Source organism: Parasteatoda tepidariorum, chromosome 4 (genome assembly GCF_982258835.1).
Source record: "Parasteatoda tepidariorum strain Cologne lab strain chromosome 4, Ptep-v5.0, whole genome shotgun sequence".
Lineage (NCBI taxonomy): Eukaryota > Metazoa > Arthropoda > Arachnida > Araneae > Theridiidae > Parasteatoda > Parasteatoda tepidariorum.
In genome coordinates, this window is record NC_141758.1 from 78,847,089 (window position 1) to 78,863,756 (window position 16,668).

The window sequence follows — 16,668 nt, forward strand, 5'->3', positions numbered from 1 at the left end:
ATGGTATTATATCTTATTTATAACGCTTTGCTGACAAGTGTGGGAAACTTTCTTGTTTTTCAATAGTCAGTTGTAGGTGTGCAGGATGGTCAGCTTATACTCAAACAAATTTGTTTGGTTGGCAAAGTGTTATTTATTTTCTTATGCACAGCAATTGGGGTAAAAAAAATTTAAATATAAACGGGATAAAGAAGAATAAGCTTACTTTATTTAATTTTTTCTTATTAACGTAACTAAATTCAATAATATTAAAGCTTTATTAAATAGAATTAATTTTCATTTTTTACCCTCTCCCCCTTAGCTGTAGTTTTTTCCTCAAATCCAACACCTTCATGATTTTTATCCAAATTTTTTCTGGTATTCTAAAGGAAAAAAAAATTGGAACCCAATTGAAATGTTTGCATGTGTTTCAAGTAATATAATTTTCGAGCCTTGCTTCTAAACAAGCAATTTCTTAAAAAAGCAGATGCAAAACAATGCCTATAACCCTTTGACACAAATTCTCTTTAACTTTTAGTAAATTTAAATAAGTAAGTTGTTTTGATTAAAATATCAGATGGATGTAAGCCTGATAACTGAAGAAAAAAATTTCTATGTTATCAGATTAACGATGTCATTTTTAGAAATTTGATGACTGATTCCATAAACCTGTGAATTTGGTATGTAACTACACTGTTTGCACTAAGCCCATTCCACTTTAATTAGAAACACAGGTAAATTCACTGTATGATTAATTAAAGTGAAAAGTTGTTCTAAAAATTATTATCAAATATAATTTGGATGTAAGTTCAGTAAGGTAAAAGGCTTATTTTTAGAACATGTGATATAGGAAGTGTATTTTAGAGATGTTTATATAACAGGTCTCATGGCTTTTTGTTGTACTCTTGCACAATTTTAGTTCAAGTGTTTGGTCGAGAATCCTGCCTTTATAGCTGAAATAAATTATTTCTATTTCCATTTTTTAAAAATGTATTTTGTTACGTGATTATTTTGTTTTAGGTATATGTTCTTAATGTTTTGTTTTGTTGGAATGATCGTCGGATTTGATTATAACAAATGTACATGACATATTATGTATTTTGTGTTTAGTATATATCTTATATTATTATTAGGTATTTTAGGTATATCCCTTTACACGAGCGAGAGGATTTCTATTACTAGCTTTTTCATTGAATCTAAATTCGTAAAATAAATAAATTTGTACACATTTTGATCACTGAACTTTTCTCAAAATTCATTTTCTACATTTTAAACACACACAAATCAAATTTGATCTCTAACTCTAAACTTTCTGTAATCTAGAGATGAACTGCTCATAAAATTAAATAATAGAGTATTAGATTTTTTACAAATTAATTTAAATTGCCCGAAAATTATTGATTTGGATTAAAAAAAAAACTATAAATCTCTGGATTTTAAATTTGGCAAACTATTCAGCTGCTTTATTTCCAAGAAATTAAATCCTTCTAAATAAAGAGAAGAAATTTTTATTGCTACACTAAGTTTTTTTCTTTAAACAACTTTTATATGGGGAATAATCTGAAAATAAGACATACTACTAAAATTTATTTCGATTTTCGTCTTATTTTTTGGTATATTGCCAACTTTTAAATTCAAATAATAATAAAGTTTAAATTCACACAAACTTAATGGATAATGAATGACAATCTTTATACCTATAGAAAATATTTACATTATGTGAGAAATGTTTTTGTGATACTTAATTGAAGTAGAATTTCCAGTCCTTTTACATTTTAGTTGATTGACGTGTTTACGCAATGCAAATAAAAAAAATTATATTAGTGATGTAGCGATGCTGAAATCTTTTTACATCAAAAGCGGAAGTAGTTGAAACGATAAAAGTATGAAATAAAAAAATAAGAATAAATGGAAATTATATGCATATTCTAAATTTGAAAATCAAAAATTACTTTGTACTGAGTTATATATTTATTTTTTGCAAAGCATTGGAGTAAGAATTTTGTTAAGGCCTTTTCTCAATTATGAACACAGCACAATATCAATTTAGTATAATTAGATTTAAAAAAAAAGTTTTATTTATTAGCTTGGTACATAAAGAAAATTTTTAATGAAAATATGTACAGAAAAATTACTAAACTGTGATTTCATTCAAAATGTAATAATAGTTATTTGACATCATCTTGAAGCATCTATAATTTTAGGAAAAAACAAACTATAGAAATCACTTTAAAATATTTTTCTGCATTGTATAGAGCTGTAAAAATTATAAATATTGCAAAATAAAAATTTTATCACAATATTGATATAAATATATTTTTATGCACAATATACCTTAAAACTATTGATATTTTAATTTTTTTTTGTAACAATGTGCTACCATCATATTTAGTTTTTTATTTCAAGATACTTTCAGCTGTTTGTTTTTATAATATTTATGCAGAACTTAATGTTTTAATATCTACTTATTTAGTTCTTGTGATAGAAAATTTTTATATACTTATTTTGTATTTAAAGTGTGTGTTTTGAATTGTGTCCCATCAATCTTAGTGTTGTAAATGTTTTTATTACTTCACATGTAAAACTGTTAAAATGTGAAATAGAAATACTTTTTCTGCTCATATTTACAAAGTTTGAAATATCTTTTGGATGTTTTAATAAAAACTGTTAAAAAAAAGTCTGTTTAGTGTTGTCTTTTTATAATTATATTGTTCATCGGGGAAAAAAATGATTAAGCTCAAAATTTTTTTTTTTGCACAACACCACTATTTTTTTTAAAAAATATATATTAACACTAAAATACAGTCTCGACCAGTGTTTCCCAACATGGGGCCCACGCCCCACCGGGGGGCAATTTGAGGGTAAAGGGGGGCAATTCAAAAATGGACTCGACATGAGTTTAAACCTTTTGCTCTGGGCCATTTAAATGCAATGCAAGATTTCGGTGACAAAATCGAAAGAAAAAAGCAAATTCTTAAATAATTGCAGTCAATAAATATTATGTGACAAATCTGAAATGAAGTAACTGTTTACAGTTGATGGTAAAGCATTTGTGAGTTATTTAGCCAATATCTTTGAAAAACTGAATATATTAAATAAGAAACTTCAAGGAACAAATAAAACTCTTGTTGATGCAAAAGCGAAGATATTTGGCTTCATTACCCTTATTGAGTTATGTCAGAAATATATTAACAACAAAAACTTTGAACAGTTTCATTGGCTCCAAGAATGTGAAGTAAATGATACCGCTTTACTTGTTATTGTCTATCATCTGAAAATTCTATCGGCTGATTTAAAAGAAAGATATTCTGATTTAAAACAAATTTATTTTCCAACATGGATGTTGCAGTCCATGTTAGTGGATTTGTCTGATATATCAAATATATCAAGAAGAACTTGCAGTAATGCAAAATGATGAGCCAGTTAAAACTTTATTTAATATGAAAGGAGTGATGGCATGGCTTCGTGAGGAAACAGAAAACAAATACCCAAATTCAATCAAATGTGAAAGAAAACCATTGTTACCGATTCCATCTTCATATTTAGCTGAATGTGGATTTAGTGCTGTAAATGATTTTATTGGTAAAAAAAACAAATCGTCTGGATATAACACAACGGGGAGACTTGAGACTGAAGCTAACCAAATTGGAACCTAAGATAAAATCTACGTGCAGCAAGCATCAAGGGCAAGAATCTCACTAAATTAAAATATTAAATTATTATAGAAAAATCGTTATTAAAATTATTTCGAATTTGAATTTTAGTTTTTCATTATATGTTCTGAAAATTTAGTTACTTTGTTTCGCTAACAATTTCCTAAGTTTCTTAAGTGAACAATTCGATTTTTTAATATTAAAAATTATGTATATGTTACATAGGGGGGGCATAAGAATTTTAGAAAGGCTTAGGTGGGGCATGGTACAAAAAAGGTTGGGAAACACTGGTCTAGGCTCTTTAATACAAGCCCCACTGCAACCCTTCCATTACAATGACCCTGGGGTGTGTCCAGAAATTTTGTGAAAGGTCCTATTTTTCAGGGATGAGATTTTTTAGCGGATTTCCGCTTTTTTCATTTTTATCTTATAAATTTAAGCTTTTTTTTTTTTTTTTTTTTTATCAAAAATTCAGATTTTCTAAAAATTTTATTTTTTTATAAGTATTCCGCTTTTTTAGAAAATTCACCGATTTTCAAAGAGAAGCAGAAAATTCAAACTACGTAGCTACCAATCCTTTCTCATTTTTACCTGTTTTCACCCCTTTTACACCCAGCTGATAAGATTTTCTGAATTTTTTACTCGCCCTACAGATAGATACGATTTTCATAGTTCAAATGACGCTGCTTCTGACAAGCCTTTTAAAGGTCCCAAGCCAGGAATCTGCTAATATTTTGATTCTTATTCACACGATTTTAATATCAAACATAGCTTTTCATATTTGCGTGTTGCGATTCTTATTCAAGCGATTTGAATATTGTACGTTGCGATTCTTATTTACGAGATTTAAAAATCCGATATTGTGATTCGTATTTACGTTTTTTTAAAAACTTATGTAGCGATTCGTATTCACGCAAGTTTAAAATTCAATGTGTTGATTTGCTCATGCGGTTTATAATATCAAACATTGATTTTCGTATTTATACGTTATTTTAAAATAAGGCATTGGGATTCGCATTCACGCACTCTAAAAATTCATAATTCTTATTTATGCAATCTAAAAATTACGCATCATGATTCGTATTTACGCTATCTAAAAATTATGAATCGTGATTTGTATTTTCGCATTTTAAAATTTCTATATCCCAGTTTGTATTTTCTCATTTTCAAAATCGTATATCTAGTTTCATATTCATGTGATTTCAAAATCCATAATTGTTATTCATATTCACGCAATTTTAAGATCAACTATCGCGATTCTTGTAAGAAGTAAATTTTTTTAAAATTAGTTACTATAAAGGTGACTGTTTTTCTAACGACGATTATTAGTATATGTAAGTGTTACAACATCAGAGAAACTGGAAGGGAATATATTCAAAACTTATTCTGTGCTTGCAAAGAAGAAAAAATAGGATTTGTCACAAGATGTTTGAAGATGGACTAACGACTAAATATAGCAAACATAAGAGATAAAGCAAACAAAAGCAATCAGTTAAAAAGGGATTTAATTAAAAAAAAATTTGGGGGAAAAAGAGTTAATTAATCAAAATTTTATTTATAATTGCTGTTATTTATGCTATAAAATGCAAAATTCTTATCAAATAAAAAACAATTATCTAAACAGTTGCTGATTGTCATGTAATTTTTCAAACTAAAATAGCAATTTTTGTATGTTAAAGAGTTACTATATATTTCTACTTCACTGTTATTGATATGTTTCAGAGGGCTGTAGTTAGATCACACTATAATATGAACATAATGATTCAGTCCATTGTTAAAGTTTTTTTTTTCCAATATAATTTAAAAAGTAATATTACTGATATATTTGCTATAAATCACATAACAGTATTTATTAAAAGAAATGAAATATTAATTTATATCCTCAGTATTTTTAATTTGCAAAACCAGGTAGTTTTTCAAGTAGATATTGTCTCTTACGTGAACTGAGGAAAAATATAATTTCCAGCTTTATTTTTTCAATTGGTAATTTTATTTTCACTAAATGTTAAGTATCAATGTAATCGTTTTTATAATAATAGATTAGTACACAATTGAATGTCAAGACATTATTTATTACCTTAAACTGTCTGGAATTTATTATTAAAGGGTTGCGCTTGCGTAAAATTTACTATCGTGGAAATTCAGCTTTTTTGCGTTTTGGCTAATCTCATCCCTGATTTTTGTAAAATTATTAAAAAATTACTCGTAATTTGTGAATATAAAATAAACGTTAAGTCACATTCTTTCAACCAGGGTCCTGCTTTTGTGAATTGTGCAAATAGGGTCCTGTTATTGCAAAAACAATTTTTAAGGATTTTTTAAATAGATACAAGATTATGCTCAGCACTGTAAAATTATAATAAAAAAAATTACACTTTCAAAAATAAACAGCAATTGCTGCTACTAAATTAGAGATAAGACATACAAATATTTGGTATTTAGCCCATACTGCTGAATGCAGAGTATTCATTTCGGACGAATAAAAAAAGAAGCGTCCGCCGACGACAAAACTTAGTTTGTTTATATCTGTCTTTCTTCCTCCCCCCTAGGAAGGGCTTATTCAATCATCAAAACAATAATGAAGATAAACAAATTTGTGAAGGGTCCGATTAAAAGATAAGTTATTTTGTGAAGGGTCCGTTTTTATGAAAAGATATTTTGCGAAGGGTCTGTTAACGAACCCAAATCTCTTCTAAACAGACACCTGAATGAGCGATACAGGAAATCCTGTTGATTATTACATAGGTGCTAAGTTATTTTAACGCCAAATAGAACATACAAACTGGATTATTCATTCCAATATAGTTACCGAATTTTTTTTTATTCCAAGAATATCACTTCAAAATCATTTCTGAGGTTTGTAAATAAACATTTTTCTTTTGACAAAGATAAACCACTATTTCTTTTCATATTACCTGTAAAACATCTTGAATTTTCTATGAAGAAATAGTGACAGGACCACCTATTCTTATCCTAGATGGCTTTTGGCAATATCTATGGTCAAAAAGTTGGTGAAACAATAATTACTTTCTTTATTGAGAATTCGAATTGTATGCTGAATACAAACCAGGAAAGAGTATTTAGTATGCATTCATTGTCTTCATAAATTTTTAAAAGATTTTAATGGATTAATTAATATCTTTTTTGTCTGAAAACTATCTTCACTCATTTCGTGAAGTGTTGTAGTAGATGGTTTATTTTGGAGATAAAATACATGTTATTTGCATATTTATTGATTTTATTTTTTCGTACACTAATCAGTTTTCTGAGCTTATTCGTAACCAGCATAGCGCCATTGGCTTTGGGCAGATTTTTAAAAAAAAAGTTTTGACTAGATTTGTAGTGTATTATCAAAATAAGCCTTAAGCCTAGTATTTATAAGTAAATATTTTGCTATAGTTTTGAATACTGGCATAACATAAATTTTTCAGGGGTCGTACTGAGTAACGACTGTACTTTCGATTAAACATTCTAAATCACACTGTACTAAAAGTCTGTTAATAGCATCAAAGAAATACATTCTTTATTACTTTTCATCTATGGCAACTGATAGAAAATTTGGTAGGGCTGTTTTGTCAGTTTCATGATACTTAATTTTAGAATGTGGCTTTATTAACCATGGATTTTTAGGTAGTTATTTAAAAATATACAATAGATAAAGCCAGAATTCAAATATTTATTTTTAAGAATTTATGCTTTAGAATGCTTAATGTATTTGCCTATTAAGAATATTTTAAGTAACTATGTTTATAAGAAATTCTATTTATTTTTAAGAATTGAAAAAACTGACGACTTGGCACAATGATTATAATAATAAAAGTATTTCATCTAACACTTTTCAAAAGCTAATTTTTTTTTTTTCGAAACAAATTCTTTTTATCCAAATGTTAATGTAACCTTATGAAGATAACTTATAAATGATGTTTAATTTAAGAGTTGACAAGGATACAGACCAATAACTTTTGATCAATTTTTTATGGTCCCACAAATTTCAGCAATTTTGTTGATTATATATATTTCATTTATAGCAATGCATGATATCTTATTCTCATAAGTACATGGGTGAGATGAAAAAAAGGTTATCGACAGGATAGTTAGTAGAGATTGCGACGATAAACAAACTGTCGCAACACGAGATTCTCTCAAAATCTTCCTACCTGTGATGATGATCATAAGACTAATTTTAATGAGCAAAAGAGAGCAGAATTCTTGATTTCTGCCAAAGAACTTCATAATACACAATTCATTTTGCTTAAAATTAAGATGTTGATAAATTATGCATAGAATTAACACATAGTTATAAATTAAATCAGACTAAAACAAGTCTATTATACAGACAACCTTTATTTCAAAACTATTTACAAATATAAGTAGTCATTTTCTTTTAGTAAAAATATCACACTTGATAGGTTGAAGATGAAAATTATATGAACAAAATTAATATGAGATTGAATTACATTTTAAAATAAAACAAATCTTTTATTGTAAGAGAAAGAAAAAAATTTCACACCAAGAAAATCCCCGATTCTGAATGATTTACATTATAAAAGAACTCGCTGAAAAATTATTTAAACTCTTTTAATAATGTAACTGAGAATTCAATAATAAAATGAATGTCTCAATTGCTCAAAAACATTTTTAAGCAACTTCTGAATTACTAAAATACATAACCAACTTGATGTACAAAAAAAAAAGGAGAAAAGTTGAGTAAAGGTTTTATTTATGACATTTTAGATAAGAAATTTTCCCACATTTTTTTTTTATAGTTCACTTTTAAAAAAAATTAATGGGGTGATTGACTGTGAACATAATTCAATATCACACAATAGGTAGAGACAATAACCTAAGAGATGCAAATCAAGTGCACCTATTAATTCAGATCTGACTTATTATTACTTATTGATTTAAAACAAATCATTAGATTTTTCTATCATTGATTAAATGCTCAGCCATATACAATAATGATATTTCTTATTTACAGATGAATATTTGATAAAATATTTTTAGACCCTTTTAACAATTTTGTTGATTTTAACACCAGCCATAATCTTGGAAACAAATGCTAAATTATTCTTCTTAGCAAGTTCTTTCATTACAACAATTTGATCTTCAGTGTATCCAGAAGAGAAAGTTAATTCTTTTTCATCAGATTCCATGAATTCATTTATTTGCTCTAGTACAATGTCAACAAACTCCTGCGTTTCAGGCAACACTTGTTCTTTTGTTGCATCACTTTGTTGAGAACCACCCAAAGCATATTTAGAAAATCTTTTTTCCCATTCATAATGTTGATTCCGTTTTTGTTCTAGTTTAGCTATAGCTTCATTTATGCTTTTAGCAAATGGTTTCTCCTTTTTTGCTTGGCTTAGGTAATGTTCGGCTCTTTCGTAATCACTTATCATGTGCAAAGCGCATCCCATTCTAAACAAACCTTTGGGATTTTTGGGTTGTATTTTGAGAGCTAAATCAGCATAAATGACAGCTTTATTAGGAGTTTGAATATTAATATAGCATTGTGAGAGATTCAAATACAATTTTAGCAAATAGCCATTCCGCTTTTCGTCTTCTTCTTCATTAGCTACATTAACCTCTTGGAGCATGTTAGCAGCTTTACGATACCGGGCAATAGCTTGTTTATACAGTTTTTTATGGAAGAGATCATTAGCCATGTTGTGCTCACAATGGTAAACAGCAACAACTTTTTCAAATGGCGCCTTCTTCTGGTCTTCTGGTGCCATGTCCTCAAACTCTATGGCATCTTTACTATCATAGAAGTTCAATACTTCAACCTCATACAATATCTCGGCTGACGGAGGGATTCGAGGGGGACAGCCCATGGCACCATAAGCATAGTCAGGGCTGACCAAAAATCTTGACATTTCATCTTTCTTCATTGTTTTGATGGCTAATTCCAAACCAGGTAAAAGGTTATTGTCCCCAAATCTAAAAGAAAGGCAGATAATTCAGTAAAGTAATATCATAATTTGATAGTTCATTAAGAGGAGGAAAAGATAAAAATTGATCCAATTTTTAAAATAAAATATCTAAATAAACAGCAGTTAAAATCTGTATTTTTTATGGTTATGTTAAAGAAGTACTAATATAACAGGTCAAAATTAATAAATGTATGCAATACCACTTAAGTTCCGAGGTAGGTAAGTACTTACAAAAACTTATAAGGTCTTTTTCTCAAACGTGTAGAATCAAATGGCTCTCTTTGATTTTCTAAATAAGCATCATAATGCATCATCACCACAGATTTATTAGGAATGAGTATGCCTGATCCATGTTTCATAACCTAAAATGAACAATAACATGAAGATAACACACAGGATTCAAAGAACAAAACTAAAAATAAAACTGTGCAGCTCAGTACTTCTGAATTGTGGATGAATCTTCCATGTTTTCTAGAGTTACATTCTAAACAAATTTTCAGAAAATTTTCATTCATAAAAATTTTCAGAATCACTATTTTTACTAGTTAGTAAAAAAAAGAAGACAAAAGTGATTTTGAAAATAAATAAAAGATAAAAGTGATTCTGTAAATAAATTAGTAATAGTACTAAATGAAGCACAGACACACGAACAGTAACTAAACTTAAGCACCAGTTAAAAATTAAATATATTTGACTTTGCCAGGCCTTGAAATATATTTGACCATGCCAAAATCTCTTGCCAGTAATTAGAAATTTCTTTGATTTTAAAAATTTCTTTGATTTCCAGAGGATATTAAGATCATTAGAAACCATGGTTCTTTAACCAGAGCCTAACAAAGGTAGGGGCATACGGGGCCTTTGCCCCGGGCCATACATCAGAGGGGGCCTCCAAATAGAATTGAAAGTTTATTTTAGGTTCCTTTCTTTAATGAACCTTTTTTTAAAATAAAATATCAGTACAGTGTAAAATGCGTCAGTTTTACGCTATCTTCTTCATTAATCAATCGTATGAACACAAAAAATCTGTATTTCGTAAATCCATGACTATTAAGTGCGGAACTCAACTAAATTTTCACAGTTACTCTGGAGAAATGTGGCCAATCAAAAACCTGCATTTTTATAAATCGCAAAATGTGTTATCTTTGCAAAAATGCAGGCTTCTGATTGGTTTAAGTGAGCCATCGTAATTGCGAAAACTTAGCTGAATTTCGTCCATGGATGAATTTTTCGCAGCTAGATGACAAAGTTAACAATCAGAAAATTGCATTCGGCATGATGGACCAGAAAATCAATAAAATGAACAGAATGAAGTTTGGATAAAACATTGCAGGGGGGGGGGGTTATAGTTATTTTAGGTTCTAGTCAATTTTCTTGTTACATATGTATAATGAGGTGAAAAATTTAAATACCTCCTTATAGTTCAATTTTTCATTGCTGAAGTAGTGAAGTAGGGGGGGGGACTGAAAGAAGTTTTTGATCCGGACCCCAATTAGGCTAAGTCGGGTCCTGTCTTTAACATACTGAGCATTAACCCCATTATTTTCTTTAGATGTTAGCCTTCCTACTTTAAAAAACTAATTTTTCTCATATTATTTAACAAGGTAAAAGTCCAGAACAGAGAAATTTCACCCAAGGGCTTAACGTTGGGAAACTCTAAATTTTGCTACAAATAAAACCACTGGATTACAAACTTAGGTGCTAAACCAAATCTACAAGAAAAGAATCTTCAGTAAATCAAAACATGCAAAAGCCATCCTTTAATAAAATGATTGATGTTGTGTTATAAAAAATCAAGCTTTTTGAAGAGCATACGTTTTAAAATTGAATGAAAACAAATTATGCATTTTCTTCAATGAGTATTAACTTTAACTCTTTCTCCCAAGTTTTGTTTAAATGTGTTGCATAACGATAACAAACTGTATCTACTGCTCCTTCCCCCCCCCCAAAAAAAAACCTAATGACGCGGATCACAGTGTATAGAGAAATTGAAAGGCCAGAGTTAAAAAAGAACGAAACAGGGAGAGATTGAATAAAAGACATATTGCAAATGTGATACGCTTAAGTTCACATTACATACAAATGTAAATAAACTAAATAGATTGAATTCCCTATGTATTTAATGAGAAAAATGCATTTCAAGGATATTCATTAGGTTAACTGATTTATTAAAAGAAAAAAGTGGGACCATATTGATAAACATTTGGAAACTATTTTGTGTCCATGCTTTATAATTTAATCAGAATATATGTTTGTTTTTTTAAAACTGAAAATTTGTTTGTCAAAATGCCTAAATGACAAGATTTGAATACAAAAAGAATGCAAAACTAATGTGTTCTATTACTATGAAATTTACAAAAATTTTTCTAACTTCTAAAAAAGCTTTCAAATCTTTAATTTAAAATTTTGCTAATCAAATAACAATACACTAGTACTTAAAATTTTTTATCTAGATTAAATAATATAACTCACTTTTAAGCAAAATATAAATTAAAAAATGAGGATATAAATGCAGTAATCATTTTTGTTTTTATTGTATTGGCAAAGCTCAAAAAAAAAAAAAAAAAAAAAAAAAAAAAAAAAAAAAAATACCCACCTAATTTCTTTTATTATCTAAGAACAGATTTTACACTTATTCCATATTTCCTTTATTTTTTTTTAAAAATAAGGGGGGGAATGCTTTTCAGTGTTATATACTTAAAAAAACAATTTGTCCTATATTTTTTCATATTATACAAATTTGAGTTTGGTATTTTCATTGTTCCCTTGAAATGTAGTATAGCAAAGGCCAATTTTTAAATGAAAACTTAATTTCACTAATTGCTTGGTTTAGATGGAGTTCAATGACCAATTAATTTACATGCTAAGATATAAAAAAAAAATATATTTTAAATAGAGTAATATTGATGGTTTTTAATTTGCTTTTTAACTTTTTCGAACCAATAGTTTTCCTTGCTTTTGTTTAAAATTAATTTGGCCACTTATTTTCAGTCAAAGAGTACTTAAAATTATTAGAAAACCTCATTACTGTTACTTTGTTTCCATAGCAAAGAACAGTCCATTTTCATAGAACGATATTTTATTTTTTGATATTTGTTTATTTAGATGATTTAAAATAAGATGATATAAATAAAATATATGACTTAAAATTGTTTTAAAATCTTTTTTGTGGCTTTTGTTGCTTATTTTTTAAATTTTTTTTATTTTGTGTGGTTTGCTACTTTTTTTTCAGTTAAAATAAGCAAGCTTATATAATTTTTTACTTATTTTCATGAAACCACAATCTATTTTCAATGTCTGTTTATTTAAATAAAATAAAAAAGTATTCAATATAACATATATGCAATTCAAAATAATGATTCGTAAGTTATTTATTTAAATTTTTTTTTTTGTATCAACAGCTTGTTACTTTTGTAATCAAAATTTAAGACACTGAATAACTTTACTTTTCTGTAAAAGCCTACCTTTTCAAATGATGTAAAGCAGAAAAAAATATTCAAAATGTTTTTATTCGTTAATAAATAGGGGATATTTCCGTATCTTGATGTGTGGCAGAATAATCGTCAAATTTTGACAACTTCCGGGCAGTGACCTGCGAGAAACTAAAAAAAAAAGAACACAAAAAGAGACAAACTTGAAAGGTATAACTAGTAGCCATCCTAGGGCAAAGGTCAACATGCTTTTTCTTTGAAAAAAAAATTGCAAGTTTAAAATCTATTTGGCACTTAAGCAATTGTAGTTGAAGGGACAGATCACGATAAGTAAAATGCAGCTAATTAACATAATTACTTAAAATTGTATATTCATATATGCGTTAATCATGGGTAATTCAATTTGAGAGCTACCAGTCATTTTTAAAATTTCTCCTACATTTTTTGGTTATTTGTGAAAAATCATATAATATTTTTTATGGCTTTCCTGCTAGGACTCCTTAAGTGTTAACATGTTGGTTTATAAATTTTTTTTTAACAATAAAATTTTCTTATTATCAAAATGTTTTTCGATATGAAAGTCCAGATATAATTTTTTAACAGCAAATCATTCTGAGCAAGAACACAAATTTCATGCAGCAATACAAGAAAAAATAATGTTAATAAAAATAGGGATCTAAAAACTAACAGATGAGAAATACATAAATCCTACCTCTTTCAATATCTTTTTATCACTGGTGACAGGTTCCATCCTTTCTTTGTAAACAGAAAAAGGTTCATTAGCTCCACTCAAGAGTTTTGGTTTATATTCATTTTCAAGATTGGCAATTTCATCTTTAAATGTCTTAAATGTATCATCATCAAAATATGATTCATTTTCCGAATCTGAGTAGACTTCATCGTTATCAACTTGAAACTCAATACCCTTGCTCAATTCGCTGAAAATATATAGAGAATTCCAACAAAATAAAAATCTACCGTACAAGAAATAAAATCTTTGTAATTCAACTTACATTTAAACAACTAAAAGTAAACATATTTCTGAAATATTTGAAATTATTAAAGATTATCGGGCATCGATTACGCTGGACCATTATATCTCAGGAATGGTAAGAAAGCATGGATAGCTCTTTTTACTTGCGCAGTTTATAGATGTCTCCACCTTGAACTCGTTAAGGAATATGGGAGAATATTACTCGTTATGGAAGAAAGATAAAAATACCAAATAAACTGGACTTGAGAACTATAAAACATTTTTACATTAGGACATTAAGAGTTAAAAATTTCTTTATAATCAGAAATTGTTGCTAAACAAAAAAAAATAAAAGTTTAAAATTTATTTTGTTGGTGGGGGAGGATGTTGCGGGTTAAGTTCGACATCGCAACAGTGTGGAAATATTAAATTTTAATTTATGTCTGAATAGGAACATAAAAAGATTTTACTTACTCTAGTGTAATTTCTTTATTTAAAAAAAGTTTTTCCATCGTCGCTTTACAAATGCAAACAGTTGTATGTGAATTAGAGAAAAGAAATCCAAGGAAATATACAAATAATAAATGCAAATAATTATAAACTTTGTTTCACCACTCTTGCGAAAAATCCTAGAACAACCACCAGATGCTTTTGGCGGCTTGTTTTTGTTCATGATTTGTTGTCCCTTTCTATTTAATGGGACACAGGCGCGTGAGGTCACGAATATTGCTTACAATAAATTGGGTGGCAAGCTTACTAATGAAAGTCTATGGGATTTTGATGTCTCTTGGGGAAAAATGAACAAATTAAACATTTTCTTCAATTTTTTAAAAATAATAACGGTCAATTTTTCTGTTGAGTTTAGTTATAACAAACTATTAAGTAAGTTTCGTATAAATTGTGACATTCTTTGTATGAAAAAGAAAGGATGATTTTCATGGGTTAGTAAGTGAGTTCTGTCTCTCCTTAGAGATGTTGTTTATTATGACTCATAAAAGAAATAGTTGTTGATTTTCTACTTTAGATGTTAATAAGGTAGATTAAGTATATCACCTGCATCATAAAAAGAGTAAAATAATGACCAATTTCTTTTTTTTTATTTTGCGTAATATTTACTTTGTTTTTGTTGATAAACTTCCAGGCGGCACATCTTTGAAATGTACGGTATTTGATGATATTTATACAAATACACATTGCTATTAAGGTATTTTGTATAATAAAAGTAAAATTTATTAAAATTAAAGCCAAAAATATAACAACTATATCTTATATGAATCATAATAAACAATGTAAAGAAAGACGAAACTCTCTTAAGGTGTCAACACACCGAACGCAACAGTGATGCGAAACACGATTTTTCTCCTCTGTTGCAGTGTGTCTATTGCAAGTGATTGCAAGTACTTTCACACCGCATGCAACAACAAGCCTGTTTCTTGGCTAGCGTACGCGCACTTTTTTTCTGTATCTAGTTTTTGTTTCATACCTCATTTTATTGTTATTTTCACCGAAGTAAAGCATCACTGGCTGCGGTCAGTGTGCGGGTGGGTGACCAATTGGATCAGTCTGCGTAGAGACCGAGGGTGTGCGGTATTGGTCCTCGTTAAACTGTTCTACCTTAAAGTGCTCGACTTCACGTGCTGGTTGTCGGGGTACCGAAGCAGGGGTTCCATCCCCTTTGCAGAGGATCGAAATTATGGTGGCATGTCTTCGGATCATCCTCAGGGATGTTACCCAGACCGTTGCCAATAGCCCATTGTGCAGCTGTAGTGCGACGTAAATGAACTGCAACAACAACTGTTTTATATATATGCATTATTTTAATATTTATATTATTTCATGATTTCAGTACAAGATTCTTCATAAATTGCTGAAATAAACTTTGCTTCACATCTTTACAAATATTGTATCAATAATTTATACAAAAATTATTTAATTTTTGTAATGTTTGTCTTATTTTTTGTCTACCAATTTTTAATACTTAACTAAACTTTTGATGAGAAAAAAAATGCTTTTTTTTCTGTATAATTTTTTCCGGCTACGTATTTTTATTTTGTAAATAAATTAAATTGCTGTAATATTAAGTAATTCAAATAAAGAAAGTTAGGAAAAATGAAAAACAGAAATTATTTTATTATCAAAAGTCTTGTTAGGAAATTTTTTTTTTCAGAACATTGTTGTGAACAATATTTTGAATATTACAAATACATCAAGTTCATTTTATATCAACTTTACATTCTATATAGAAGTGATAAAAAGGATTTTATTTCCATATGCAAATGCTTCAATATAGTTTTTTCTTTCAAGTTGATAGGAATTTATGAGATTAATATTTCACTCTACGGAATTTCCGAGTGGTGTCACTTACACAACACTTTAAAATGGACACCTTTTATTATTTAGTGACCTTTAAAATATGACCATGAGATACTACTTTAAGAAAAGGACAAGAATGTGTAGATGTTTTTCTTTTTTCATATTTACTTTTATTTCTCACTTTAGCATAAAATTACAGTTTCAAAAAATTGTAAAAAAAGAAAAAAAAAAAAGATTGCATCACGCTTTAAATATGCTGGATTTCTTTTTCCTGCTGAGTGGTACCGTCGCATTAAGCCAAGCATAGACAATCTGACAGAACCACTGGTTGCTATATTTTACAACACTCCAAATGAAAATTCCTGGAAGATTGGTTATGGTACCTC

At 28.5% G+C, this 16,668-nt stretch overlaps 1 protein-coding gene across 1 annotated transcript; it reads right to left on the reverse strand.

Moving 5' to 3' along the window:
* Nucleotides 1–7,958: 7,958 nt before the first annotated feature.
* LOC107446599 (inactive peptidyl-prolyl cis-trans isomerase FKBP6) lies at nucleotides 7,959–14,660 on the reverse strand. Its single transcript, XM_016061283.5, has 4 exons — nucleotides 14,444–14,660; nucleotides 13,709–13,934; nucleotides 9,800–9,930; nucleotides 7,959–9,575 (listed from the first exon to the last, which is right to left on the reverse strand). The coding sequence occupies exons 1-4, from the start codon at nucleotides 14,479–14,481 to the stop codon at nucleotides 8,636–8,638; spliced, it is 1,335 nt and encodes a 444-aa protein (XP_015916769.3). The 5' UTR covers nucleotides 14,482–14,660; the 3' UTR covers nucleotides 7,959–8,635.
* Nucleotides 14,661–16,668: the final 2,008 nt, after the last annotated feature.